The sequence below is a fragment of the Grus americana genome, chromosome 21, assembly GCF_028858705.1.
Source record: "Grus americana isolate bGruAme1 chromosome 21, bGruAme1.mat, whole genome shotgun sequence".
NCBI classification, from domain to species: domain Eukaryota; kingdom Metazoa; phylum Chordata; class Aves; order Gruiformes; family Gruidae; genus Grus; species Grus americana.
In genome coordinates this window covers 4,682,554-4,709,976 of record NC_072872.1, presented here as the reverse complement: position 1 = coordinate 4,709,976, position 27,423 = coordinate 4,682,554, and the positions used below count along the sequence as shown (strand labels likewise).

At 44.7% G+C, this 27,423-nt stretch overlaps 2 protein-coding genes across 7 annotated transcripts in view; both read left to right on the top strand.

Moving 5' to 3' along the window:
• PIK3CD (phosphatidylinositol-4,5-bisphosphate 3-kinase catalytic subunit delta) overlaps nt 1–27,423 on the top strand; it is a 65,428-nt gene that overhangs the window by 4,196 nt on the left and 33,809 nt on the right. For 2 of the 6 annotated variants that reach the window (XM_054849684.1, XM_054849681.1), the window contains exons 2-4: nt 56–140; nt 856–891; nt 1,155–1,199. The gene's annotated coding sequence lies outside the window, so the exon portion shown is untranslated. Of the gene's footprint in view, nt 1–55; nt 141–855; nt 892–1,154; nt 1,200–8,046; nt 8,159–11,479; nt 11,497–11,618; nt 11,711–20,829; nt 20,848–27,423 lie in introns of those variants that run through there. The other 4 variants (XM_054849683.1, XM_054849691.1, XM_054849687.1 and 1 more) reach the window with 4 other exon arrangements.
• LOC129215827 (forkhead box protein E3-like) lies at nt 1,976–3,939 on the top strand. Its single transcript, XM_054849700.1, has one exon. It carries the CDS (start codon nt 1,979–1,981, stop codon nt 2,672–2,674), a length of 696 nt encoding a protein of 231 aa, XP_054705675.1. The 5' UTR covers nt 1,976–1,978; the 3' UTR covers nt 2,675–3,939.

The window sequence follows — 27,423 nt, the reverse complement described above, 5'->3', positions numbered from 1 at the left end:
AGTTAAAAGGGAAGTCATCTCCTGCCATTAACTGATGTTCTGAACTTCTCCCCAGATGCAGCTGCTCCCCCATAGGACTGTCATTTACGTCCCTGTTTCCAGAGAACCTTGACCTCAGCTGATGACCGTAGGGTTGCATGGTAACACCAACACTTTCATTTTATCTGGATTTCCAGTACTTTGGCAGGTGGGGAGGAGGGGTGTAAGGGAGGTGCTGAATGCAGGTGCTTTGGTCCTGATCCAGTCATCTTCCAATCGTGCCTATGTTAGCAAGAAAGCCAAGAGTGTTATTTATATGGGTAAGGACTGGGCACGTGTAAGGGGTGTTCAGTGAAGCCCCAGAATTTGTCCCAAGATACCCGCAGTCACAGAGTGTCAGAGTGGTCCAGTTACATGCACACCTTACGATTCGTGCTCATTTGGCGCTTAAGGGCTTTTTTCCTCTGTGAGATGGGGGCTGAGAGACTTTCCAAGATTGTGCTTTTGTGTGTTGTTTTATAGTCTTTAATTTTTTTATTTTGTAATGTAAATTAATAGACGGGTGGCATAAGCTTCTAGGCATAGGCTTTCTAAGCACAGCCTTCAAAGGCTGAAGTTTTCCACCATTTATACTTTTATGACTCATGTTTTACTTTGTTAAAATGTGCTGCTAATTTGTTTTAAGACCTGGCAATGTATTCTATCTTGTCCTTAAATACCTGGAGAAGTTCTGTGTATAGCTATTCAGGAGGGGATGTACTTCAGATACTCTCCCTTTCTCCCCCTCTTCTTTCAGTGTTAGAGACCTGTTTGGTTCTGCAGTCTGTTTTCATTTCCAACAGTGGTGTTCTGTTTACTTTCTTTTCCATTACACAGGCCTCGCAGAAAAAGAACTAAGCTGTGGTCATACAGGTGAGTCTTCCTGGGCTACATCAACAAGCTTCCTTCTGCTGTTGGCAGATTTGTTATAACCAGTAGGGGTGTTTCATTCTTAATAATTTAAATATTTCAGTCTAGCCCAGTGAAAGTATTCTGTTCAAAGACCCGTACAGTATTTTTAAAATATGCAACATGCCAGCATTGTTTGACCCAGCACTCTCCAGCTACTGTAGGTGGTTTTTGTAAACTGAGAACAACAGCCTGATAGTCATCAATGTTTTCCTTCTGTTTCTTAGCTCTGTACAACTTTTGGAAAAGAGGAACTGATTCCTTCCAGACTAGTGAGTCATGATTTTTTTTTAAATTAAGGGTTATTGGTGTTTTGGTCTTTTGTTTAATTAATGGCGATCAAAGAAACACTTTTCAAAGGAGGACATGTGTTTCAATTAAATTACTGGCATCATCCCACTAATAATTCTTTACATATGGATGTATTTTGAAGCATTTGGTAAATTATCAGTGCCGCGTTTGTGCAAGCACTAAAAGTCACGATTGCTGTAGCACGGAGCTCTGCACCTCTGTTCCCCCTCGGTACCTGCAAGGATCTGCTAAGCTGACACTTCCCCTTGTGCCCATGATGCTGGGGTACCAGCTGGGACAGGGATGGTGGTACGTGGTGCATAGGTGCCAGATGCATTTGCATCTGTAAGTAACAGGCGTGCAGCTAAGCACCTAATCTCACTGAAACGGTAAGATTCCATATATTCCATTGGGTTTACTGCAGGTAAACTCCAGTTCAGCGCTGAACTTTGCCGAGGCTGCCCCCGCCTTTCTGCCCTTGTTGCCCCGAGCTCCCCTCCCTGTCGTGCAAGGGGCCGGCGGGGCCGCTCCCCTCCCGCAGTCCCGTCGTCGCCCCCCCCCCCCCCCTCCGCAGCCGCCGTTGGCCCGGGCGGGGGGTCCCGGCGCTGCCTTTGACCCGCTCCTCAGTATTTGGGTTTGCGACCCGAAAGCGACGTCCTGACCCGCCCGCGACCCCAAACAGCCCCGGGTCGAGGGGAAGGGGAAGGCGGGGAAGAGAGAGGCTTTAGAGGGGCAGCAGCGGGGCCGGCAGCGCGGGGCCATGGGGGAAGCGGACCCCGGGGAGTCGCGGGCGGCGGCGGGCAGCCCGGTCTCGGCGGAGGCGCTGCAGAAGCCGCCGTACTCCTACGTGGCGCTGATCGCCATGGCCATCCGGGCCAGCCCCGAGCAGCGGCTGCCCCTGAGCGGCATCTACGCCTACATCGCGGGGCGCTTCCCCTACTACCGCGGCGGCCCCAAGGGCTGGCAGAACAGCGTCCGCCACAACCTCAGCCTCAACCCCTGCTTCCGCCGCCTGCCCCGCCGCGACGGCCCCGCCGCCCCCCGCCGCGGCGGCGACTGGGCGCTGGACCCCGCCTTCCAGGACATGTTCCCCGAGGGCGACTACCGCCGTCGCCGCCGCCGTCCGCGCCGTCCGTCTCCCCCGCCGCCGCCCCCCGCCGCGCCGCCCCCAGCCACCGCGCCCTGGCCGCTGCCGCTGCCCCCGCCGCCGCTCGCCGGCGGCCCCGCCGCCTGCCCGCACGGTCCCTGCGCGGCGCTGCCGTTGCCGCTGCCCCGCGGCTGCCGCTGCGGCGAGTTGCCCGGCTGGGGCCCGCCCGCCTTCCTGGGGCCGCCGCAGGGGCTGCCAGCCTGGCCGCTTCCCGGCGGCGCCGGGGCGAGGGCGGCTCTGCGCCCGGCAGACCTGGATCTTGGGGGAACCTGCGATTTTGGGGCAAAGCTGCCCCCCTCCTTTAAATAAAGTCCCCGACGGGAGATGCGCTGCCCTGGGACGGGCGCTGCTCTGCTTGGCAGAGCTGGAGTCGGCTTGCTGTTGCGGGTTTCGGGGTGCTTCTGCATCTCGACTGAATTTCTGAAAAAGTGACTTAAAAAGGCTCTGCTGTGGGAAATGCTTGAAGGAAGATGGATCTTAAAAGTTCCTGTTCGTACAGCAGCCCTGCTGCTGGTTAAAGGCTTTCTTCAGAAGAAATAGTTGCAGTGACGAAGATGTGCCGCTTTGTTTGACTCCTACGCTGTGAGGAGTGTGAATTGTGCTTCTGTTCTGCTTTATCCGTTTGGATTTGGGGAGGGGGGGGCATGATTTTGCTGTTTGAACCTTCAGGCTTGCTTGAAGGAGGGCTGCAGAACTTGAGCCAAGCTAATCAGTATCTTCTCAAATCTGAAAGTACATGAAGAGTCATGCAGATGCTACTCCTTGCAAAAGCGAAACTTGGTTCACGCAGGGAAGTTATTTTTTCAAGTGTCCTTAAACTTATTTTGGAGCTTTTCTTTCAAGGTTTATGAAAAAGCAATATATGTATTTTTTGGTTTGGGGGACCCCCCAACAAAACACAAAGATCTTTGGAGTAATTGTTAGTTTGTATTTAAAGAGAATCTCTGGGATTTTTCACACACTAAAAGGTTGTATTATATTGTTGCTTGTTATATATGTTTACATATGTTAATTCTTAACATGTTTCTTATAAATGATGCTCTAATTACTATGTAAGAGTCTTTTTGCCTTTCAGTTTCGAAGGGAGTAGTTTCTGTGCTTTTCCCTCGAAATAAGTGTTCAGACACAAAATGTGCTTCTAATAAGAATGGTGGTTTAAAGGAGAGAAGAGTTCAAACACTGTTATGTGAAGAGCAGCACTTGAATGTTATATTTTATGACTTTAATAAATTGTCCTTCCTGAGAGTTGTGGCTTCAGAAAGTACTTAAACTATTTTGATGCTTTCTTGGTGATCCTTGAAAGAAGGTGCAAATTAAATCCAGTTTTATAGTCATTTTATATTTTCTTATACTTACAAAGTGATTCTGAATGTCATCTTTAAATTTGAGCAATATGATATACACAATGCTGGAAACATTGTTAGATTTACCTGGGGCAACGACTTTACAGTTGTTCTTACAGGATGCCAACGTATTAAAGATACTGCAGTTTTATCATTTTTCAGGTTGCTTTTTGTTCTCTGTCTCATTTTTCATGTAGCCCCTGATAATCTTGAACACTAAACTACTTGCTATACTTTGAAAAACTTTGGTTGTAAAATCAGTTCAGTGCCCAAAGTGGAATGCAAGTACATAAGAATTGTCGCATTTTGAAGCTGGTGGTAAGTTTCCGTGCAATGGAAACAAATTCTTCTAGGGTTTTTGTTTTAAATAATGTATGGTTCTGTTCTGTATCAGCAAAGTTTTTAAGACCCTGCTGCGGCTTAGAGCATATGTGAACGATACACGTATGTGAAACTACAGCTGGTGAATTTGGGGCATTAAACTTGACCTCTGCACTTCCATTAATTCCACTGTGCACATAATTATGAAAATAGGAAGAGTTTCTGAAATTCTGACTTGGTGTGTGCTTCTCACAGCTTGCTTTGTCAGCTAAGCACCATATGCAGGTTACTGAATCTGATGATGTTTCAGCTGATAATTGTCTTTTCCATAAAACAGACCTTACTCTCCAGAGCTCAAAAGAGTAATAACTGTTTTCTTTTAAACGACTCCCATTTTATTCTAAAATAATAAATGGAGGTGTGCATACAAAGAACTAATCAATCTGTTTTCTTGGATAATTGTTTTGGTTCAAATAGAATTGCCTTCTGGGCATGGTATAGCTGTCGTTAGTACAAATAGACCCAGTATTTCTTCTTTTGGTATTTCTTCCTGTTCCGCCATAGGTAACGTGTAAAGAGTGAAAATGTCCACAGTCACACGTTAAATTTATCTTGCGCTCGTGCATTAACTAGTTATTTGCCCAGGTATTAAGTAGTTGTTCGGTTATGCATAAACTAACTTTGCCCTTGTGCATGAACTGTTTGTGTGCTTTATGCATGAACTTTTAGCTCCTGCGTGGACTCATTATGCCTTCAGACATAAACTAACTGCTTGTGTGTAAGCTAATTGTGCCGTCCTACTTTTAAAGTGTGGTGTAGCCAGTGTTAGAAAGATGGATCTGGACCCCAATAGTATCTTCTTCCTACTCTATTGTGTAGATAACTTGTGAAGGGTGAATGTGTCTGGTTTTGTCTGTGTGTGCGTGCTTTCATTGGATCTCCAGAGCTAGAAGTAGAAAGAAATCGAGTCTTGGAGGAGACTTGCTCAGGGTTTTCTCTATGGCCTTAACTGTAGTGCCACTGGGACAGGCGCCCTTGCTCACTGGCTCCATCACACCCCATCCCCACAAAGAACTGGATTTTCTGATTTTCTCTTTGCCAGGTAAAGGTCCAGTGCATGGGGTGTCCTTAGAAACCCTGTGGTGGGCCGTGGCCCTGTTGCAGGCAAAACAGTCTTGACTTGGGGAATTTTTCCTTAATTGACTTTATTGCCAGTTAGTACAGCTTCTGGTCACCGATTTAGGTACTGGGAAAAAAAACCCCATACACAACGATACACTTAGGGAAATGCCTTTCCTCCCCTTCCCCAGGCTCAGTTTAAGCCAAACACCTGTACTTCTCCTTCCTAGTCTTAACCTCCCTTGTTTTTGCCAAGAGCTGTGCTCAATCCATCCCAATTCCTTTGGGGAGGTGATGATTTGCGCAGAAGGTTGGTTATACACATAAGGATTTCCGTGTGCTGCTCTTAGTGCTTCTTACTGGTTTTCTGTCACCTGCGGGCTGCAGGCTCTCAGGAGGGTGTCTCGGTCCCAGTCTGGGTCATGTTAATTGTGCTAATTGTGCCCTCCTGCATGAACGCAGTAAAGTCTACAATCTACGCCCAGTGCAGGCTGCAAAGTCTAGGCCCAAGCGGTGGCTTTTTGAGAAGGCTTCTCCTTCTTTGGGGTTTTTTTTATGTGGAATACCTTCTCTCGGAGAGGGGCAACAGCTGCTCCAGTTTCTGAAGGGCCAGTTAATAATTTTTCTGAGGTAACCTGGTGTTACCCAGAGGTCCAGGGTCAGCCTGCCTAGCTGGGAGCACATGCAGCTGCAGCTCATCTGTGTAATGAGGCCCAGAAGCTTCTTTGGGGGCACTTCTGGTCTCGGTGAGCTGTGGTGGGGCTGAGAGCTCTCCTTGCACCTGGGATCCATATTTGGTGAGCCCGTGGGTCCCTGCTAGCTCTTGGTTTCTGCAAGGTGCGTCCATCTGTGTGGAAGCCAGACCTGAACTGGGGATTGCTTTTGGAGCAAAGCTGCCTGCGACCCCAGCAGTTGTGGGGCAGAGAATGGACTGGGGTAAGTGATGGCTGTTTTTCACTTCTATAATGGCCTATTTTATGACTTGGCACCCTCACGCTGGGGCGTGTGAGGGGTGCTCCCTGCCTTCCCAACTGTGGGTGCTGTCTTGTGTGTACTCCCGCCAAATGCATATGTAAGGCTACTTTTATGTGCCCTTTAAGTAAAGATCACTCCTGCCCCTGTAATTCCCCTTGAAAATAAGAGATTACAAAGAGGGTATAAAGTGAATTTTATAGGCCGAAGAAAACAGCCCAGGTGGTTCTGGAAGTCTGCGTGCCTGTGGCGCATGAGGCGCTTGCCAGGGTTGGCTTTGTGTGGGTTCAGAGGGAAATACTTGTTGCAATTTTTACTTACTGTGTGCTGTGGTAGCAGCCACAGGCTCCAGTCCTGGGCCAGGACCCAGCCGAGAGTGGCAGGGCAAAAAGATAGTTTATTTTTATAACCATTTACAGCACCTGACAAGTAAGCAAGCACTTTACGGCACTATATGCTTGTCCAGCTCCTGTAATCCTGCGTGTAGCAAGAAATAAGGTATGTCAGACTCAAAAGTGGACTTTGGTGTTGTTTTTTGTGGCTTTTTTTTGGTTGTTGTTACTTTCTGTTTTAACTTTCAGATGACTCTGGATGCCTCAGACACTAGAGTCACATTCTCACACAAGAGATGATGAGCACAGTGGAAATTATTAGATACATCTGGTCCAAGGTTTTCAAAACTAGTGAATTTGGGTCCTGCACAAATGATACTCAAGATTTTTGAATATCAAGCATTTAAAAGTGTTTCAATTTGGACTTCTACAGTTGCACTTAAATTTGTGAACAGCTAATTTATTATTAATCCCCTGTCTTTGCTGATGTAGTAGCTGAAAGTTCTTTCGTATGTCTGAAATCCTTCAAAGACTGTCTTATCCTTCATCTTTGTGTGTGGTTCTGAGTAAATAAATGATCTTCCCAAATAACATTGGCTTTAAAGGGGTTGGGGGAGGGGAGGGAGGTGTTCTTGGTGTTTGGAGGTGGGGTGTTTTTGTTTTGTTGGTTTTTTTGTTAAGTCTTCAGGATTTCCTGAAGCAGTTCTAGATTTTAACTTTTCTGGATGTATTTAATTATAACTGTAGTTTACCAACAGACTTCTGTGTAATAATCTTCACAGTTATAGCATTCAGACCCCTGGCATTTCTATCCAAAAAAATGTTTACTGTCTAGAAAAGGAAACTGCGGTCAGTACACAGGCCTCAGTTTTATTCACCAACTGCAGTAGAGACACTAGAAATGATATTCCAAGCTTTATATCATTGCAAATACATAGTAAGAGCTCTGTTTATATGTTAGGTTCCTGAAAAACAGGAAATAGGTACAGATGGAGCTAAATACTGAAAGATAATACAGTGTATTAGAAATAGGACTTCTAAGTCCTAAGATAAATTTTCTTTCTTGAAATTTGAGCACCACTTCTTGTTGAAAAGACCAATTTCTTAGGATTAAGTGGCAAAGATCTAAAGGGATAGTGGCAGTACTACAGTAAAGACAAGACTGTCCCTGTCCAAAGCCTGGTGTATACATTTCCACACTTACTTGTGTGAAAATATGTGGCTTCGTTGTATCTGTGAGGCTCTGGTTGCACAGTAGTTGTGCTGTGAAACCATAGGGCAGGCAAAAACTAAATTCAGTAGTGTGCTAGCTAGTGCCTTTGTGCAGTGGATAAGAAGTTGTATGTGATGCACGAAATGCTGAGTGTCTTGTAGGCGGTAGAGACTGTGAAACAGAATATAATACATCAGGCAAAGCATAAGAAAGTCATCTCAAGTTTCCAGTTAAATCCTATTTTAAGATGAACATTGTGAATAAATGGGCACAGGAGTTCTCTGAACCAATAATATTGTCAAATTATACAAGGTGATTATAGGTGCAGGAATTTTACGTTGATTCAGCTCTTGATTTTCATCTCTCTTAAAAAATATACAGGTCTATCAAGTTTTTGAGGACACCCAGAAGAGTAAAGAGTTTTGTCTTCTCTCTCCAGTGGGTTCACGTGTCATGTTGGCCCTTCGTTACTTTTAGCAGCCTGTTTAAATCGGTAAGCGTCATTTATTTGCCAGTACTTCGTTGGTTCCACAGGTTTTCCATTTGTGATTGCCACTAGGTGGTGCGTTCGTGCCAGCATACCGACGTCGGGGATCGTCATTAATGAGGCTGAAAGAGGTCTTTAGTGAGATCTCTGCATCTCCATCCCCTCTGGAAAGTGAAACAATAAATACACGCTGGAGCAATGTGAAAGGGAGGTTCTAAAAGTCTGCAAATGGAGATGGGAATACAAGTTCAACTGCCATTTTCACCTGCAGTGGTTGCTCCTGCTCGCCCCCTCCCAGCAGCGTCCCCATCGTGCTGGGCTTGATTAATTTTTCTTAAGGTGATGGGGCCTATGGGCAGGTCCGGTCAGTTGTAGGTGAAATTTAAGTATTTGGGTTGCGCACCATGTTGTAAGGGGCCTTGTTTTTCCTTCTCTCGTGCTCCTTATTGCACCCGCTTTGTCCTTTTTTTTTTTGTGGTTGTTTTTTTGTTGGTTTTTTTTGAGCAGGTTTGGATAATGAGCCACAGTGCCAATAGCAAATAGTTAGGTCTCTTACATGGATGTCTTGATGTGAATGCCGTGGAAGAGTTAATCATGTCTTGTAGCTGTCTGCCTTCTCCGGAGGCTCCTTCAATTGTCAGCAGAGATGGTCTCTTCCAAAGAATGATTCAGAGCATTTAGATGAAGGCCCTGCTGTGAACCACTGCTTGAAGGAGCATGTCTCTTCATTAGTTATATAAAAAGGCAAGAAACTGAATTGCCTAGGAAGGCTGGCTGGCTAGCTCTGCCAACAAAGGGAGGTGCTGGGAATCCCCTTCAGTCTCATTGAGGCGCTCTCACGCCCCCCCACTCCCCGCCTTGCTTCTGTGGCTGGAACAGAAAACTGCAGTGTTGGCTGCACTTAAACCAGGGGGATTATTCATGGTTTGCATGGCTTTTTTTAGCAGCTCAGAAGCACTGGGGCCTCTCCTGTGTTTTGCATCCCTCTAACAGCAGAGGGTCTTATTAGTGAGTCTCTTTCTCCGGGGTTTGTGATGGCATTTAGAAAACTTGACCTCTGCTTTTTTTCTTCAAGTTATAGCCTTGGGTCAACATTCTTATAGGTTTTATAAATAAACCACAGCACAGCATATCCTTTTGCAAGCAATACAGAGGCTTTGAAAATGACTAAAGAAATATTGCATTCCCCTTTCCCACCAGTAGATATCAGATTGTTTCATTCTTTTCCATTGTGTTGCCTCACATCTGTCTTCACTCCTTCCCTTTTTGGTTTTAGCAATTAAAACAGTGGTTTTATCTGTTATTAACAGTAGAAAAGAGGGACAATTCACCTGTGCACAGTGCTGAATTAGTACAGATGTAAAAGATTTTGAGTGACAAAATCCAAGCTAAGTGCGGTGTAGGGAGATACCATGCTGATATTTTAACATGTTAAGGCCTATAACTGTTCCTGAGCTGTCACTCACCATGGGTTGTGCTAGATCATTTTGTGGCTTCATATTGTGAACTGTTACCCACTATGGCTCAGGTTGTGCGGGCTTATCCCACCGGCATTTGCTTTAAATTTTGAGCACCCATCTCCAGAAAAACTAGCCAAGCTGTGCTTTGTGTTTGGCTTTTCCTCTTGCTTTCAGCATACCAGGATTCCCATGACATTGCTCCTTTTCCTTTTTTTTTTTTATCCAGTTAGTTGGTTGACATACACACAGATATGGTTACGTACAGAGATAAAGTTGGAAATACTTTATATGAAATAGAAGCCAGGGTGTGTGTCTGTGTGTTGGTGATTTGCTTGGCCTTTCTGTCCCCTACTAATGTTTTCACCCCTAACTGTTGTTTCATCATCTCCACCCCTTTAATCTCTTGTATAGAAGACTGAAAAGATAAGGGTGTGAATAATGAAGACTCTTGCAAAATAGAAACTTTTCTGTCAGAAGCTGCCAACAGAGTGTGAGTTGGGAGAGCTGCGAGTGCTGAGAGCTGCAGACAAGCTGATCCACTGTCCCTCTTCAATAGATAAATGCGACTCAGAATCCTTATTCCTTAAACATGTTATATATATATGGGTGTAAAAATGGTGCTAAGAGCCATTCAAATGCAATAGGTCATAGATGAAGCTCAAATAGCCTGTAGAATGGTCCTCAGTAGATATTTGAGGCTGCAAATCTGAACTCTTGGGGACCAAGGGATTTACATACTTTTCCTTGACATTTAGAGCATAAAATGGATGCAGAGCTGCCTGTGGAACAGTGCCTGTTTTGACCTGTTCTTTTTACTTCATGGCCCCAGGACCTTCAGAGCAGGAATTAGTCTTGTGTTACCTCCTAAAGCTAGTCTAGCCTTAGGACTTTTCCTGTGCATGGGGGACCAAGAATCCCCTATCCAAGCTACAAAGAGAGGCGAGCTTTAAAAACCAAGGTAATAGCTGTGAGTGGCCTGCTGCAAAAGGGACAAATGAGCAACAATTCAGTCTTGCGTCTCCCTTCAAAAATCCCTCTTCAGCCTACAAGAATCGCAACAGAATTTGTTGACTTTCTTGAACTTAGTGTGCTCAGAGTTGTGGCTGACAGTGGCAGTGGAAAGGCCAGCTACCTTAGCAAGGGATAAGTAACACAGGAGAAGAGAAGGGGAGGCAAGGAGCAATCCCAGTTCCCAGTGACAGCAACAAAGGAGCTCAGAGAGGGGAGGTATGGGAAATGATGCTTCATGCATTATCTGGAGGGAGGTAAGGTACAGCTCCTGTTCCCCCAGAGGCTCTGGGTGTGCTGTACCCTCTCCAGTCTGTTCTCCCCTCCCCAAAGTCCTTGGTTCTTATTCTCTGTGCTGGAGGGCAGTTGCTGGTTGCAGTCAGTGTGGCATCTCTCTCAGCATGGCAGGAGGCTGCAGAGCCCTGGGTAGATCTGGAGCAGGCCCTCTGCCTGCCTCGCTCCTGCAGCATTTCCAGAACTTGGCTGCAAGATGCAGGGCTGCTGCATGGTCAGAGGTTGCACCCAGCCATCCCCATCAGCACAGCCTCCTAAAGAAGAGAATGTGATAGTGGGAGACTTTTGCACTCAGTGCTGCCTCTTCCACCATACAGGAGTGGATGGTGTGTGCTAGGACTCACGTTGATAGTGAAGTGTAGCAGGCTCTCCAGGAACCTCCGATACCTGTGGGTTTAGTGTGGGTCTCTCGATATCAGCTGCACTCCCACCCGCCCCCAAGACCAGCAGAGTCTGGTGAGACACGTTTCCCTCGGTGCTGCTGGATTTCCCCTCCCTCAGTGGCTCTCTGGCCGTGCAACTCCGTAACCAGTTTCCCGTCAAGAGCAAGTACGGTGTTTCTCACCAAGAACGTGGCCTGTGGTAAGGGGGTGGGAAGGGAAGAGGGGGTGGGGTGCATGTTAGGGGAGCTGGTGCTGCTGCACTTTTGTGCCTCAATCTGTATTCTCTCTCTCCTCTGCATGGCTTCCTGTTTTTTCACACCACTGCTCTTTGAAACAACAAACTGCAAGCAGCAAGAAGGACAGGGGGTGGAGGTTAGCGGTCTGGAAGAAGCCTCTGGCGATGCTCGCAAAAGGTTTGGGTGCAGGCTCTGGAAGAGGCTCTGGAAAAGGCACTGCATGCTTTTGTATTTCTCTGGGTGTGATCCTGTGGCTGTGTACCACAAAAATGGCTCTCTGAGGAGGTGGTGCTGTGGTAGGCATGTGCTCCTCAGAAATGCATTGCTCAGTGCTGCGTGATTGCAGCAGAACTGCCCATTAATCTTCCTCTTTGGCAGCTGCCTTCCTCATCTGCTCTTGAATGGACGAAACTAGAATTTGTCCTATATTTGGGCATCTTGTGATAATGAGTCAGATGCAATCAGTGTCAGATTAATGCTGAAAGATGAACCACCAGTGCCGATTTCTGCAGAATTTGGGATTTTATGCTTTAAAACCCCCATGCAGTCCGGGTTTGCTTAGTGTGTGAAATGAGCAGGCATCTAGTTCGAAGTGCAACGGTTATGAGTTGCCTTGCCTTTCTGTGACCTTAGGCAGCTGGCAGCTTGTCCGAAGGCTGGATGATAGTGAACTGCTCAGAGAAGTGATTCCCAAACAGTGACCCAGACAATAATTGCTAACGGTTTGCAAAGAACTGAAATTCTTGAGAGCTGTGACTTCTGTTTTTCTGATGCCTGACAGCATTCATAGAAAACAAAGAAGTTGCATTAGGAACTCTCCTAGTTAGTGTAATTCCTGTAGTTAGTGCTATGTCTTCTCCCCTCTGTTCTGAGAGGGGGGAAATGCTCTGTTTGATCATCAGTAAAATGCAAAATGTGAAGAAAGCTATTTCTAGGATATCATTGGGGTGAGGTGTGCTGCTTGAGTCAAACCTACAGCAGTCCTCTCCTGAACAGGACTTGTTAACAATGTTGTTTGAAAACATTTTTTCCAGTCTCACAAAGACTTGACATGAGTGAGTCTCTACTCGCTCTACTGAAGTCCATAATTCATCTTTGATAGATGAATAACTTGTAGGATTGTACCGTATAGGATCAGTATCTGATCTGTGTTCTCGTTCAATGCCACGCACTTTAGAGACAGGCACAAGGAGTCCTGTGCTCTAGGCAGTATGATTCTTGCATAATGGGAGATGATTTTTAATCTGAAATCACTGTGGTGCTTCCTTGTCTGCCAGTGAGTCAAAGATAAATTCTCTAGAAGCAAAAATTTTTGAGGAATGGAGCTAGATGGCTGCAGATAACTTTGGTTCAAGGCATGACACAAGCAGGTCTTTCTGAGATGCTGTTTTTATTGGTGACATCAGAGCTCACATGTTGTTAAGTGACTTCAAAAGCTGCTCCTCTGGGTAACAGTTGCAGAGTCCAGAGAAAGGTAAATAGAGGATTAGATTGCAAAGTCTTGTTCTGGCAATGGTCCCTCTCCGCAGGAGGCGGATGGGCAACCAACTGAGCACAGCTGCTTGTGGAGTTCCTTGCTTGCCAGACAGTGCTGTAGGAAGGAGATGAAAAAATGGGAAAGATTGCATCAGTTATTGAGCCTTGTAAAAATAATTAGCAAAACAACAGCAGGCAAATGGGCAGGGAGGTGGAGAAAAACAGCTGCCAAAGCATGGAAAGATAGGACTTCACTGGAGATAGACAAGGAAGGAGAATTGGGTAAGGCGTCCCTTTAATCAGTGGCTGGGGAGAGAGATGAAAAATTAATGTGTGAGCTTTGCATGCACATTAGAGCAGGGCAAGGAGGGAGGGGACATCTCCTCATTTAAGCTGCCCGCTCTTGGCTTCCACCAAAGGCTCCTGCAGATTAAATGCCATTTTCATGGCTTTTCAGCAGGTGTTACCAGTGGTACCAGATATGACCAGTGAAATAAGGAGAGGCAAGAACAGCTTGCACATCCTTGTCGAGAAGAATTGCCTGGCTTTTCCATATATGTATTGGTACCAGGGCTGTAAAGGAACTGGCCAGAATGCTGGTTAGTCCGGGTTCCCAAATGACAGGAACAGGCTTTCACTAGGATTCAATTTTCTCCATTTTACAGTTCCCTCCAGAGCCACCAGCAAGCATATGAATGATTTTTGCACAGTAATGCTGTGGTCTCTGCTTTGTGGGCAGAGCTCTCTACTGTGATACAAGGATGTAGTTAATAAGATTTAGCTGTGTGCTGAATGTAACTTTCATTGGTGATTTCATGATGATGCCCTTTCATGTCTTCCAGATTAATTCCTAGGGTCATTATCCTCCTGGATTTCTTTCCCACTGCAAGTCTTCCAGGGACCTCTGTTTAGAATTTAGCAGATGCTCTCTCCTCCTGGAGTGCTGCATCTCACTATCTCTCACCTGACTCTCTGCAATCTCTTGCCAAGATCTTTTTCTGTATTACCTAAGAAGATTTTTTTTTTTAAACCTACATGATGCGCAGAGATAGCATAAAAGCTACAACTGTCTTGTACTTTAAAGGAATCAGCCTGTCTGTTAGCAGTTCCCAGTCCTCCCAACAGAACATTGTTCTTCACATAAGGCAACCAGCTAAAAATGGAGGGGGGGGGGGAAGCACTGCAGGGAGAAACTCCGTTACAGCCAGATGAATTTTGAGCACTTGCAATCTGTAGAACTGCTGATGTTGACTCTCCTTGAAGGAAAGGAGCACTACACATATGTAGTAGAGGATGATTCAGTGACCCGTGATAAGATCTAACAGATAATTGAAGTAAATAAACAAGTATCAGCATAAACTTAATGGCTGGCTTTACTAGAGCTCAGTTGCCTCTCTGTAATGGAAAGTTTCAGGGAAACTTTGGGGGAATTTACACACGTGCAATCAGAGCTGCTGACTCCTCACTCAAGCAGAGAAAAACATTGTTTTCAGAATCGGTTATGCTGCTTTTTTTAATGGCCTCTTTTTTTTTTTTTTTTTTTGGTGACATAAGAGCAGCAGTGTGACTGGTTTTAATTTTCTGCTATAAGACTGATCCCAAGAGAGTAAGTGGAGAGTACTACTAGACAATTCACACTCAATGTCTTCTCCTGGTGCTGCCAGCATGGAGGAAGACCACTTTCCCCTGGACCCAGATGATGGGAGCACTGTTTACTGGACTCATTCAGTCTTTGCTAATTCACATGTGAGCAGAGCTACCAGGACACATGTTCACCCATGCCAGCTCGTAGCTACGAGGTCTCCAAAGTACAGCCAAGGTAGTAGGCACAGCCATCTGTTGATGAGCTGGAAACACTGATCATTGAGAAGGCGATTAAAAAAAATCAGTCAAGGTTTGATTGTCCCACAGCTGGTCATTTTGCTGTCTAAAGTGCCTGAAGAGGAAGACTCTTGTGTGTGAGCGCTCTTTCCTGTGCAAGTTTGTCAGGTATTCTCATCTTTACTTTTTTGCAATGTAGCAGGATTTCATGTGCTATTTTTTGTCATTTGTAAATTGAGTAGAAGTTGGGCTGACCTTCCTCCTTTGGTCAGCTGGACCCCACAAAAGAGGTTCAGGACAAGGAGTAGGGAAAAATACTGTGATGCTCTGGATTGAGCAATTCCCAGTGCCAAGTAATCTGTTACCACCAAACATGCTGGGGTGCTGTTATCAGAGATAAGGGAAGACAAAGGTGATTACCAGCCATTCTGGTAAATGCGATCAGATGTGTGTACTTGTGCATCTCCCCTCTTGGCAAAATACATTTCACATCTCTGTGGGCTTTCGGTGGTTCTGATTCAGCAGTGAAAAAAAGATCAGGTGTGGGTTTTGAGGGGTTGGTTGGTTTTGGTTGTTGTCATTTGCTAATCTGAGGGAGCTACTCCAATCTTAAAGTTTGCTATGTGGATATTTATGTGACCACAGGGAAAAGACTGTCTGGTGTTTCAGGAACAGAAAGCAGTGCTACCCTCCATTCCCCCACTGCTGCATATGACCTCCCAACATGGGATGCACAAGCAGAGTGCACAGGAGTAAACAGCAGCAATCAATAAAGTAGTGAAGGAAGAGAACAATGGTAAATAAATAATGTGCATGGAGGAATAGTCAGGGCATGACCTGTTAGCACTGAATGGTCTGTAAGCGGGTGCTGTGGCTTGGGTTTTAATGGCATGACATTAAAAGCCCATATGGCATCATCTGGAGCTCTGTGTTTTCAGAGGGCATTTGTCTGGCTCCAGGGTGGGAGCTAGTAAGACAGACAAGTGTGATAGGGTGGGAAATGGCACAGAAAGAGAAACGCTTCTGTAAAAGGAGAAGTCTAAGGAGGAGGAAGGATATATTTTTAGTGTCAAAGGGCTTGTGAATTTCTTTTGCTTTTGCCATGGAAGGAATCATAATGTGTAGTGGCTAGGTATATTTTTGTTGGGGGCTTTTGGGGTGGGGAGGAAGTGTCTTTAAAGGCTTCTTTTCTTTAGACAGTTTAGTGAGCATCTTGGCTCCCCAGAGCGTCCCAAAGGAGCCTGACCGGATGAGCAGGTGGGTGGTGTGTGGTCGCCACAGAAGCAGGCAGGAAATGCTGCCATTGGGGGTTCACTGGGGTGTCGTGCCATACATCTGCAGGAGGCTTGTTAACCTGCTGGGCAGCTGACTGGTGAGCCACACATCTAGCAATAGGTAACCACAACAAAAGGCATTGTCAGTCATGTTTTGCTTTCGCCCCCCGCTTCTCCAGCCTGCATAGCCCGAGACGCTTGCTGATACAGTTTGCAATTTTGCAAGCCATGTGCATCTGCGCCATAGTAACAATGCTGGGATTGCAAAAGCATGCTTGCAAAGCATGGTAGTCTTCGTGCTACAGGCAGTTCAGTGCCCATAAGCTCTTTGGACAGTTGAAGCTAGTGCTTCCCAGCAAAACATCTACCTCAAGACCTGGCATCTCCAACTTCTCAGAGCAAAGCAAGCAAGGTTTCCTGCTGCTCTCCACTGTGAGCGCGCTGCTCTTTGAGAATATAGCAGTTTGAAATGGGACGGTAGAGAGAGACTCTCTGCTGACACTAACGTAAACGGAATAGTTCCCTTTTCTGGTGCCTTGTTTCTTGTTGCTAATTCTTTCAAAACTTTTCTTTCTAGAAGTAGGGTTTTATGGTCAGGTCACTGGAAACAAGCTACATCCCCTCTTGTGGTACTCGAGCAAATGGCTGTATTTGGTCTATGTTTTCAAGTGGTTTCCGTGTTTCTTGGTATCTCCAATGGGAACTCCAGGTCAACTCGTTCTCAAAGTCACGCAAAGCGGTGTGGCTTGGCAGTGTGCTTTGGCAGTATTACTGTGCCGTACATAATAGCACGTACCTATGAAGTTGGTGCTTATGCAGAGAGGCTGCACAGATTTCACTAAACTTTTCCATTAAATTACCAAGCCTAATTCTGAAAGCATTGCCTTGCCAAAGTTTGTGCACGAACTCAGTGGTGCAATCCACTCCTTTTTGATAGTGGCATGCCCTGGGTTTCTTCCTGTAGGCATCCAAGCATCAAGTCTCTTGCTGCCTGGGGCTCTGCTAACTATGTGTGTCTGTTACTGTCCTCTCCTTACCCCTGTCATTTCTCATTTTATCCAGGAGACTCTGCTCTGTGTCTTTCTACCCATGGCATTTAGAAAAAGAGCAAATTGAAAAATCTGGCTCCTCACTGTAGCTAATTTACACCGGTCACTCAAAACACTAAGCAGAAAGTGGGTAGGAGGAAGGAAATGAGAGGTTGAGTCTGTTGCAGGTAACAAGGAAATAAAATGGGAAATTCAGCACAAAGTTGTCGTCTTGCTGAGCCCCCACCAGCACCACAGGCTGCAGGTGCTTTATGGCTGCTTTTGTTTGATGATTTATTCCTCTTAGTGTCAGGGTAAAGCTGGACTTAAGGTCTTTGGTGCAGAACAGGCTTACAGCAGAGACAATTTAGAAAAGGGACTTCCAGGCAGTCTGGATAGGACCAAAGTTGTACCTGTTTAAAAGAGATGGGGGGTGAGTTGCTGTGTGCTTGTCATATTAATACAGAAGCTGGCTATTGAGGACCTAGTGGAAATAGTTGTATCAAATTCAGTCTAAGATCTTTACAATTTTCCAACCAAGTGACTGAGCAGTTGTATATGCAAAGGTGTGTAAGCTTGGGGTAATTTGTGTTACATGGCTGTCCTTCTGTTAAAATGGAAAAATCACTTAGGTGAAGCCTCATTACTCAGGGCTGTAAAATGTACAAACTGTTCTAGTAAGCAATTAAGACTGCACATGGAAACTGCCATCATTCAATTGATTTAATAATTGAATTAATATTCTGTGTTTGCCAATATGGACAGTTTTATCTGTTTAGGAGTAGATGACTTATTTAATGTGCTAGACTCAGCTAAAGCACCAGTTAAATGTGGGACTTTTATCCCCCCCTTTAATTTGCAAGTATTCGAGTGTTTTCCTTGAAATAAGCCCTGACAAATGAGCAGCATGGTCTTCCTGGAAAATTGAAGGGAAAAGATTTTAAGTAAATAAATCTGTTTCAGTTTTTCATGGGCGTTGAGGGAAGGTGAGTTACCAGGAGTGCAGTGCTTTGGCTTTGAAAGGCAGCCTTTGGGATGAGGACCTGGACAACGTACACTCAGAAATAAGTGGCATGTCTTGTATGTGCAAAACCCAGTCTGCAGATCATAATGATGTACAATTTTTGCAGAAGAATGTGCTTTTTTCTTTCCTCAAGTCCCAGAGAAAAGACGCAAGCTCTGCAACTATTGATGATAATTCCAGATGACCCAAAAGGATGTGGTACAAGATACACATGTGGGAGCGAGTTGGGGTTTTTGTCAATAGCTTAGATACAATGCTTATTGTAACTCCACCTTCTGGGTGTCTTGCTTTGCTGTTTTGCATGTAGTTCATCTCTTACTTTGTATGTGCCTATAACGTGTCACGTGTGTGCTCACAGGCAGCGCCTCCTCATGCAGCATGGCAGTGTAAGGCTGATTGTTGTCTACCATAGGAAGTGCGTCTCGTGGATGTGCAGGGTGATGCCAGTCCTAAGCATTCTAATAGGAAGAAGGTTTATTCCTAGAGGTGTTCCAGGAGGAGCTGGACTTGCAAAACACCTAGGCTTTGCTGGACATGTCCATTCCTACCCTTGCCTTAAAACGTAGCAGGCTACTGGACACCAGCCTAGCACTGAGCAGCTCTTTCCGACCAAACCGTCTGCCAGGGCATCCATCCCAAGGACTGCCCAAAATTATCCTCGGGCTGTGACTTACTGCTGATTTCTGCACTGGGGCAGATGGTTTTGGGCTGCTGGACAACTTTCCTGAACTTTCCCACAAGAGTCTCCTATCTTTCTGGTTTTAGGTGACTGATTTTAAAGACTTTCCTAGTTTGTGGTACTCTGTTTTTCCCTTTTTTTGTGAGGATAGAAGAAAAGCCGGCAATAAAGATGGGAGAGGAAAACCGCTTATCTCTTAAGTGATCCAGTACCAAACATTGCTGTTCCCACTGTCCTGAAAGGGAAACTAAGGCAGCGAGTTTGTAGCATTGCCAATGTCATGGAAAGGGGCAGGGTGAGACCTGCAAAAAGCCTTTGAGGCAGCAAATTTAGATGCTTAAATGCATCCTGCTGATGTGAGGGGAGACCCAGTCTCACTCAAATCCTGGCTGCTGCCACATTTTAAATGATTATACTGTAATAATAAACAATGAAGCTTTTTATTTTATTTTGAGAGGCATACTCACCCTTGTAGCATATAGAGTAATTGCTTAACATAGTTAATACTTGTCTGGTACAGTTTCCCAGTCCCAGTTCTGTTTAGGCTGGCTGGAATGTTTGCTTCTGTGAAATACATCTTCTCTTCTTTTTAAGTATTTTTAAAGACTTAATGAAAACAAACATTATCTATTTCTGGACCAAAATTTGAGGACAAAAATTTTGCACTTTCCTGCTACCAAAAAGAGTTTGTTTTTCCTTCACTGTTCCCAGGGTAAAAGTTGTGGTTTTACCTCCAGCTATGTAAATGCTTCTTCAGCAATACGTCTCAGGTGGAAATTCCCCATTCACAAATGGAAATTTTACTCTGGTAACAGTAAAAAAAATAATTTTTTTCAGCCAAAGCCATTTCTCACTTTGGAAAAAAGAAAAAAAATTCCCTTCACATTCCTTTTCTCCTTGTTGTCATTGATGACTCATGCAATGGCTGTTGCTACTTATTTCTGACTCTAAGTGATTTTTCAGGTGGCTGCTAAAAAATTCTTAAAGCATTTGTCACTGGCATCTGCCTCATCTTGTAACATGATACGTACACTCTGCATAAAAACCAGAATATATTTGTTTGGGTTCTGAATGTTGCTTAGTTTGGAATACACACTTTAAACATCAAATAAAACTAAACAAACAAAAATCACCCAAATATAACAAACACATGAGTTTGTGCAAAATATTTAGTGCAGGCAGGCACCTGCATCTGTCTGTCTTCAGTGTGCAGCCACCCACCCACGCAAAGGTTTGCAAGATCCGGTCTTACTGGAAACAATTAATAAGGACCCCCAAAATTCCCAAACTGGATGAAGGACTTTTTTCTTTCTTTTTTTTTTTTTTTAACGCTCTGATGTTATCACTGAGGTCTAGTTTTATATTTTTCGAGAACCCAACACTCATGTGAACTTAAACTGTACTTCTGAGTGTGGGAAGACTGGGTGCTGCTTTTCTTCTGGTAGCAAGGTAAAGGATCCAGAATCCCCTAACGGTAATTTCAAGATTAAATAGTGTAGTTTAGTTAAACAGGCAGTTTACAACTCATAATGGAAATTTGTGGGTTCACAGATCACTCACTTTCCGCAAAAAGTACTCCCAAGAAATGGTATTGCAAAAAAAAGGTTATTTAAAAGGTTGTTTGTCCCTCCTGAAGAACTGATAGTCAGGGAAGGGATGTACCTTCTGTCCATTTGCATTTGACATTCTTTGGTTTTGTATCAAAAAATCATCTTCAATAGAAGTGAGTTTTTGAGAGGCATTCCTTGTGTGGGGGGGAAAATGCTGGGTGTATGTATGCAATTATATTTTGAAGTGATAAGAAGTAAACAGTATTTTGTGTTGAGACACTGATGCTTTGAACTTCTGTAGCACCACCAGCTAAAGACCTCAAATGACTTGTACAAACAGCAAAGCTTCACAAAATGCCCTGTGAAACACGGAAGTAATATTATCTGTATTCTGCACACAGAGGAACAGGTGAAACAACTTATTAGAGGCCGTGGCATCAGTGCCAGTGTGTGGAGTAGAATGTGAGTACCTTACTCCAGCTCCTATCCTTGAAAGCATTAAGTCTTGGGTTTTTGGAGCAGTGTGTGTGTAATTTTGGCGGGAGTTTTTGTTGGTTTTGGTTTGGTTTTGTGTGTTTTCCCCAAACTATTTTGTCTTGGGCTTTTGCAGTCTGTAACCCAAACTGTATCCCTGACATAGCTGTAGCTTCACGTATCTTGCAGAACTGGGTCAGTAGCATCTCCTCCCATCTAGCATTTGACTAATATCTTCCACTCCGTTTTCTGGGATGTTGTGCTGCTTGCAACACCAACAATTAAGAGAACTTGCTTTTTCCTTAACGCAATACTTTGGCACGGGCAGAGGTTGTAACTTTGAAATTCTGATGAAGAAACATCTAAGGAGGTATCAAACGAAGCCTCCTCGTTCATTTTGATAACCTCCTAAGGAGATCTGCCTCCAGGGACTTTTCTTCTTTAGAAGTCCTGTGGTGTCGCTGATGATCAAGATAGGAATCTCAGCTGCTTGCTGCAGCTAGCTCAGGTCAGTTCTTGTTGCTTATTTTTCCTCTGCAAACATTTATGGGGAAATCATGGAGGAATGCATTGTTCTCAAGTCTGCAGCATCCTTCATTTAAATGCGTAGTCACACAAATAAAACAGTATTTTTGTCTGGGCAAGGACACCAAAGTATGCCATTCTGGTCTTCAGCAAGAGAGCTGAGTATCTTTGCCATCATTCTTCCTTCTCCCTGTCATTCAGGGGTCCCAGGCTTGACACTGTTTCAGAGGCTCTGAACAAACAGGCTGCTCAGGTCTTTGAATCCCACTCCCTAATAATTCACCATCAGCTCCTATACAGCTAATGGAAAGATTTCACTTGGTGAGTTTGTTTGAATGCATGTCCCTCAAATGAAGAGAAAAATGTACTGAGGCTTTGTCATGGTTTTCTTCTCTGAAATATCTCTTGTGACAATATCAACAAGCAAACTGTGGCCTTGTTCTTGGAAGAAAAACAATTCATGTTATAACACTGTGCACTCAGCTGTCCCAAAGTCCAAGCTGTGAAATAACTGCCGCATTTTTCTTCAGAGAAATATCCTCTTCTTGGGAAGGTTGCTTGAGCGTAGATGAAGAACAGGAGAAAAACAGCACGTTTCAGGGGTGGTTAAGGACGTGTGCCTCAGGATGTGACAAGTTATCAGTGCAAGGAGGTGGTCAGCCCAGGGCAGCGAAGAGCCCTTGTCCCTGTATCGGTGGTCCCCCCAGGTTAATGCAACCCATACTGGGTAAAGCTGGTAAACGTGCTTGCGATCCTTTGGGGTTTCTTCCCCTAAGTATCCTCATGTGGTGTTTGTCCTCTACCTTGTCCTTAGCAGGGGACGTGCCATTTTTGTGGGACTTGAGCTGGGGGGAAAGTGGAACCTGAGACGTGTGATGGATCTCTTGAGAGAGGTGATAGTTTTAGTCTTCATTTTAAGAAGGTTGTGGTGGATTTCTCCTCTCAGTTTTATTCAACACAGCTTTTTGCTAGTTTCTGTTCTCTCCAGAGATCTGTCAGGGGCTACTGCCCTGCAATCCTTGCACTGCTCGCCACAGCAAATCCATGTTTCCTACTGTGCTGCTGTGCCCAGGGAAATTATCTTTGTGCCCTCACAGCCTCCTTCCTCCCCTTCCTCAGCCCTGGCAGCAGCCAGCACTATCATAGGAACCATGGGGTTGTCTGCCTTGCAGCTCTGTGGTGGTTCGTTGTCCATCGTCTTGTCACACTTCCACCAGTCATAGGTCTCAATGCGTTTGCTGTCCTTTGCCCAGTCACCTCCCAACCAGAATTATTCTGTACCTAACTGGCTTTTTAAGTCACCATTTCCTCCACTTTTCTTCTTCTTTCTTCTTCTTCTCCTTACTGAATATATAGATGTTCTACAAGTAAATTTACATTATCCTTATAAAACAAGTCCTTTAGCGAGGATTCCAGAGATCTAACTTGATTTTTCCATCATCCCCCTATGTACTTTTTGGGCAATTCACTTCTGTGCCTTGGTTTTCTTGTGTGTCAAGAGCAAAGGAGGAAAGGCATGGGTATGCAGAGTTTACAGTACGTACTATTTAAGTTTTTTAAGCAGTACAAATGAAAGTGCATGTATTCTGAATATACTAACAACATTTACTATTTGTTATTACTAGTGCTATATTCCTATCAAACAGGAATTTATGTCAAATTAGGTTGGTGCCGTCATACTCCCAGTGCTAGATCAGAGCTTGGTTTCCCTGGGATGAGCGTTTGCTTTGATAATACTTCTGGCTAGTTGAGCAGTTTGCGCACGTTATCGCTAATGTCCTACTGCACCGCTGACTGCTATATGAATAATATGGGGCTTGACATTAAAATTGGGAATTCATATCTGAATTTCCCCAACAAAGTTTAGGAGGTTTTGGATCTGTAGTTGGTTTAAATTAGTCAATGCTTTCCTTAGAGCACTAGCACTCATTTTCAAAATGATGAAGGTCTAGTCTTCCCCTCATTTTTTATGTTGTGTTCTATTTGAATAAACATTTGTAAAATACAGCAGTATTAAGTTGTTTATGAAGTTCATCTTAATTGATAAGGCTGTGGCAGCTCTGGCTATTTGAAGATGGAGAATTGGAAAGTTCAAAACATGAAAATGAATGTGTACAGCAGTTGGAGGCTGTAAGCTGCAGTTAAAATTCTTAGTACAGTTTATCCTAATATCCTAACTTCCCTTCAGCGTGCACATTGCTTGCTTGCAAGAGAGCCTAGAGGCCCAAATATATATATATATGTAAAGAAATCCCAACAAAGAATGAACAGCCTGTAGCAGTGTAGCATTATGCTATAGCAGAGACCCTTCATGTAAGATGCAAAAAGAAACAGCGATCTTCAAATCTTGAAGTGCTGTTTGGCTTGGCCATGGGCATTTCTCAGCAAAGGATGTATCCTGTGGCTGTACTTACACAGACGAGCTCTGCTGCTTGCCTCTGTGATAGCTGGTGTGGATCAATGTTGTACGCTTCATGTGGCTGTGATCCTATTTCAGATCTTGTTGCCAAAAAAAACTCTTTTGACTTTTAAATAAGAGCAAGTTACCGGCCCTATTTGCAGACCAAATGTGTAGCTGAAGCAAAAACGCGGTTTCCCGCCTATTGGTAGTGTTAACCACATGGAGTAAATAGCTTCAACTCTCCTAAACCTGCTTTGGCTTCCTGTTTGCTTTGTGGTGAGTTTGATGAGGGGGGGCATTAATTTGTTTGTTTACCTCCTACCCCAGTAATTGGAGGATGAGAGAGGCTGCTTCTAGCCTCATCTGTAGAAGTGGTCAATGCAGCTTCATAAATGCTACTATTGACTAAAATTGCCAACATCTATGTGGCTCGGGACGCAGGAGGGCAGGCATGGTGTTTTTCTCTCCAGGTGCTCCATTGGCAATTGAAAGTGTTCCTGTAAATACCAAGGCGCTGTGGTTACATTACTTGCTTGTTGTCATCCTTCTCTTTCTCCTCCTGTTCCTTCTTCCTCCAAAAGCTGACCAGCAGTCTCATCTAGGTTACGAACGTTGGCTAAATTTCTCATGCAGCAAATTGGTGTAGAGAAAGGATTTGGAAAGGAGATGGTTGAGCTGTACAGCCAGTGTTTCCACCCATGTCCCTTGTGTAAAGGGATGCAGAGACGGTAAGCAGATGTGCAAGAACGGTGTAGCTGGAGCAGTGAAGAGAGGAAACAACCTGAAAAAGGATGTGAGGATAAATGCTAAGAGGTGGAGCTATAAAAGACTGATAATAAAGACTAAGGGATTGAAAAAGTCTTTGTTGAAGAAAAGCGACATAAAAAGAAGATATTCTTCTCAGGAGTCATTGTAACTAGGGTACAGCCAAAAGATGAAAAGAATATTGTACTTTAGATTTGGCTTTGGTAAATATAAAATAGACAGCAGTCCTTAACCCTAGCTAAGCACTGCAGGATTTTTATCCCCATCCGTAGGGAGTCTCCCCTCTCTCCTGTGAGCTCTGGGCACTCCTTATCCTGCAAAGACTTGTTCCCTCAACCAGCAGTTGTATGATGCAGAATATCTGAGAACTCGCCGTCCCTTTTCTCCTGTCCATTTGTCTTTCTCCTGTCTATAGTTTTGTTAGCCCTGGGTAGTCCGCAGTGCATGTCCTTTATAATGCAGTCTGAGAGAATATCCCCTCTTGTTTTCAAGTGCATTCGTTTATGCATGGCAAATACTGATTTTTTTTTTTTTTTTAAATGAAAGTCAGTTTGTGTTATCCAACAACTGTGTCCACATAAGTTTTAGATACCAATTTTAATTCTTTGCCTGATGCTTAGCTTGGAGTCAAGCTGTAGTTGCTATACTCTAGCCTATTTGTTATTATTGCAGGGCTCTTAACTGAAGACAGAGCTGCCATGTCCCTGTGGCAGAGATCAGCCCCTGCAATTACACGAAAAGCGACCATTCTTCTCTCCTCTGCACTCTCCTAATGAGCCCCGCATAAAATGCGGACCGTGGTGCGACAGTCGTGAGTACTAGGCTGGGGTCTGCACCGTTCACCGAGCAGGGCGAGGCTGACCCCCGACTTGGCATGATCATGAAATCATGTTTCTGGTGGATTCATCAGAGTAAGTGACGTGGAGCACATGCCCGCTGTATGGCCAGGGAATTTAATACAAAATTAACCTTTCAGAGTTTTGTGAACAACTCTGGGTAAATTTCTACCAGATTGGCATGGTGTGGAGATGGTCTTTTTGAACTGGCAAGCCTAGTGCATGCCCGATATTGGATGCACTTGAAATAACGCCACGGGGATACCACTAGCCCTTCTTAAGAGTGTTTTCTTCAAACCCGTTAACGCTGTTGTGTTCTCAATAACACGGAGGAAAAACAACTGACCTTTCCCTTCTGTTCTTCCTGGAGGTCTCGGATCTTTAATGTAGCAGGTTGCAACTTTTTTCCCTTCTGGTTTCTGTTGTCCAATTTCTCACAGGCCATGTGGGCAAATGTCCTATAAGTGTTCAGTACAGTCCTATATGTGAAACTTGGAGATGATGAATAGAAAAGCTGTTGAAAAGGAAAAAAAATAGCAGAACAGAAACCAGAATTCCTGTAAACAATCTGTTAAAAATATCTTCAACACATGTCAGGGCTGATGATTTAAAATAGACAGTTTCTGAGCTTTAAAAGGTCGCATTAAGACGTGATAGTAGATTCAAATGGAGTTGAAGGAATGTTTTAACAGTCACATTTTGTACTGATGGCAAGATATCTGTGTTGCCAACTACTAATGTTCAAGGAAAAAAAAAAGAGGTTGCAAGAATAATGAGCTTTTCTTGGATTATAACATGGGGAAAAAAAAAAAGAATTTATACTTTAATCACGTGCTTCCAGCAGTAGAAGCTTTAGGAAAAATGGTGATTCTGGGAGTTGTAAAATTGCAGGACCAGTCAACGCAATGCACCGACGCTAACCATGTCCTATACCAGGACTGTTTGTTTCCATGTGAGATAATTAAAAGCACAAATCCAGGTTCACAATCTCTTATTATTTGTGACCCAAAGTACGGTGGGCGCTCCTAAGTGCAAGAGGAGACGTGTGAAAAGAGAGATTTTTTCAAATGAGCAAATGGTCTTTGGGTATCTAATTGCTGCTGAAAATTTAATGAGACGGAGGAGAGTGATTGTCTTTTGAACACTGGAAACGCTTCTTATCCTCATCTGCTGCTGCTTTGGAACCACTAATTTCCCATGACGAGTCAGAGAGCTGCTCTGTGCAAAAGGGTGGGTGTCTGAGAAGTGGCCGACCCTTGAGGCACCTTGGGGCTGTGGTGGGATGGGCCCTTGCACGATGGTTTGGTGCCTGGGTGGGTTTCCCCTGCAGCCGACGCACCCGTGCAAAGAGTTGGGGGAGGAAAAAAAGGGTACTTTGTACGTCCTTGGTGTCCAGCATACAAGGTGTGCTTGGTTCCTCTCTCTCCCGTGATTACCAGGCACTAGTGAAAGATCAGGCGTGTTGCAACCTATTGCTACCCTGCTTCTCCCTTGGCCCCGCCGCCACCTTGCCTGCCATGGCAGCATTTCTTCTCATCTCCCAATCCCTTGACTCTCCTTTGGGATTTGGGGTCTTCCCCATCCTTATTGCACAAAACTCTTCCAGATGAAGAAAGAACAATTGTGTGATTGAGGTTGTCAAAGGAGCCCTTTCCAAGGAAGGAGTGAATCCAGAACCATTTTAAATCTCCTATATGATTAGTTTTACACATACATGTGGATTTAGGGCCTACCTTCAATATCGTGTCCTATAGTTGGTCCTTCAGCTCTGGTAGTAATGGAGCTATTGTCTGGTGTTACCAGCAGCATGTCCTTGCTGCAGGCACGATGTCAGCAGCTTCAGGCTGGTGGCAGCCATGTAATGCTTCGGACGTTTTCTGTGCCTGGCTGCCAGGCTTGATTTCTCCTGGGGGTGTTGCATTGCCAGTTGCGCATCATCTTGTGCGCTAGGCTGCACAAACCAGCGCTGCACAGATTACCGGTGTGCAGCGCACAGCTAGAGTGACCTGTGCGTGACAAAGGGCGACTGCCGCGCAG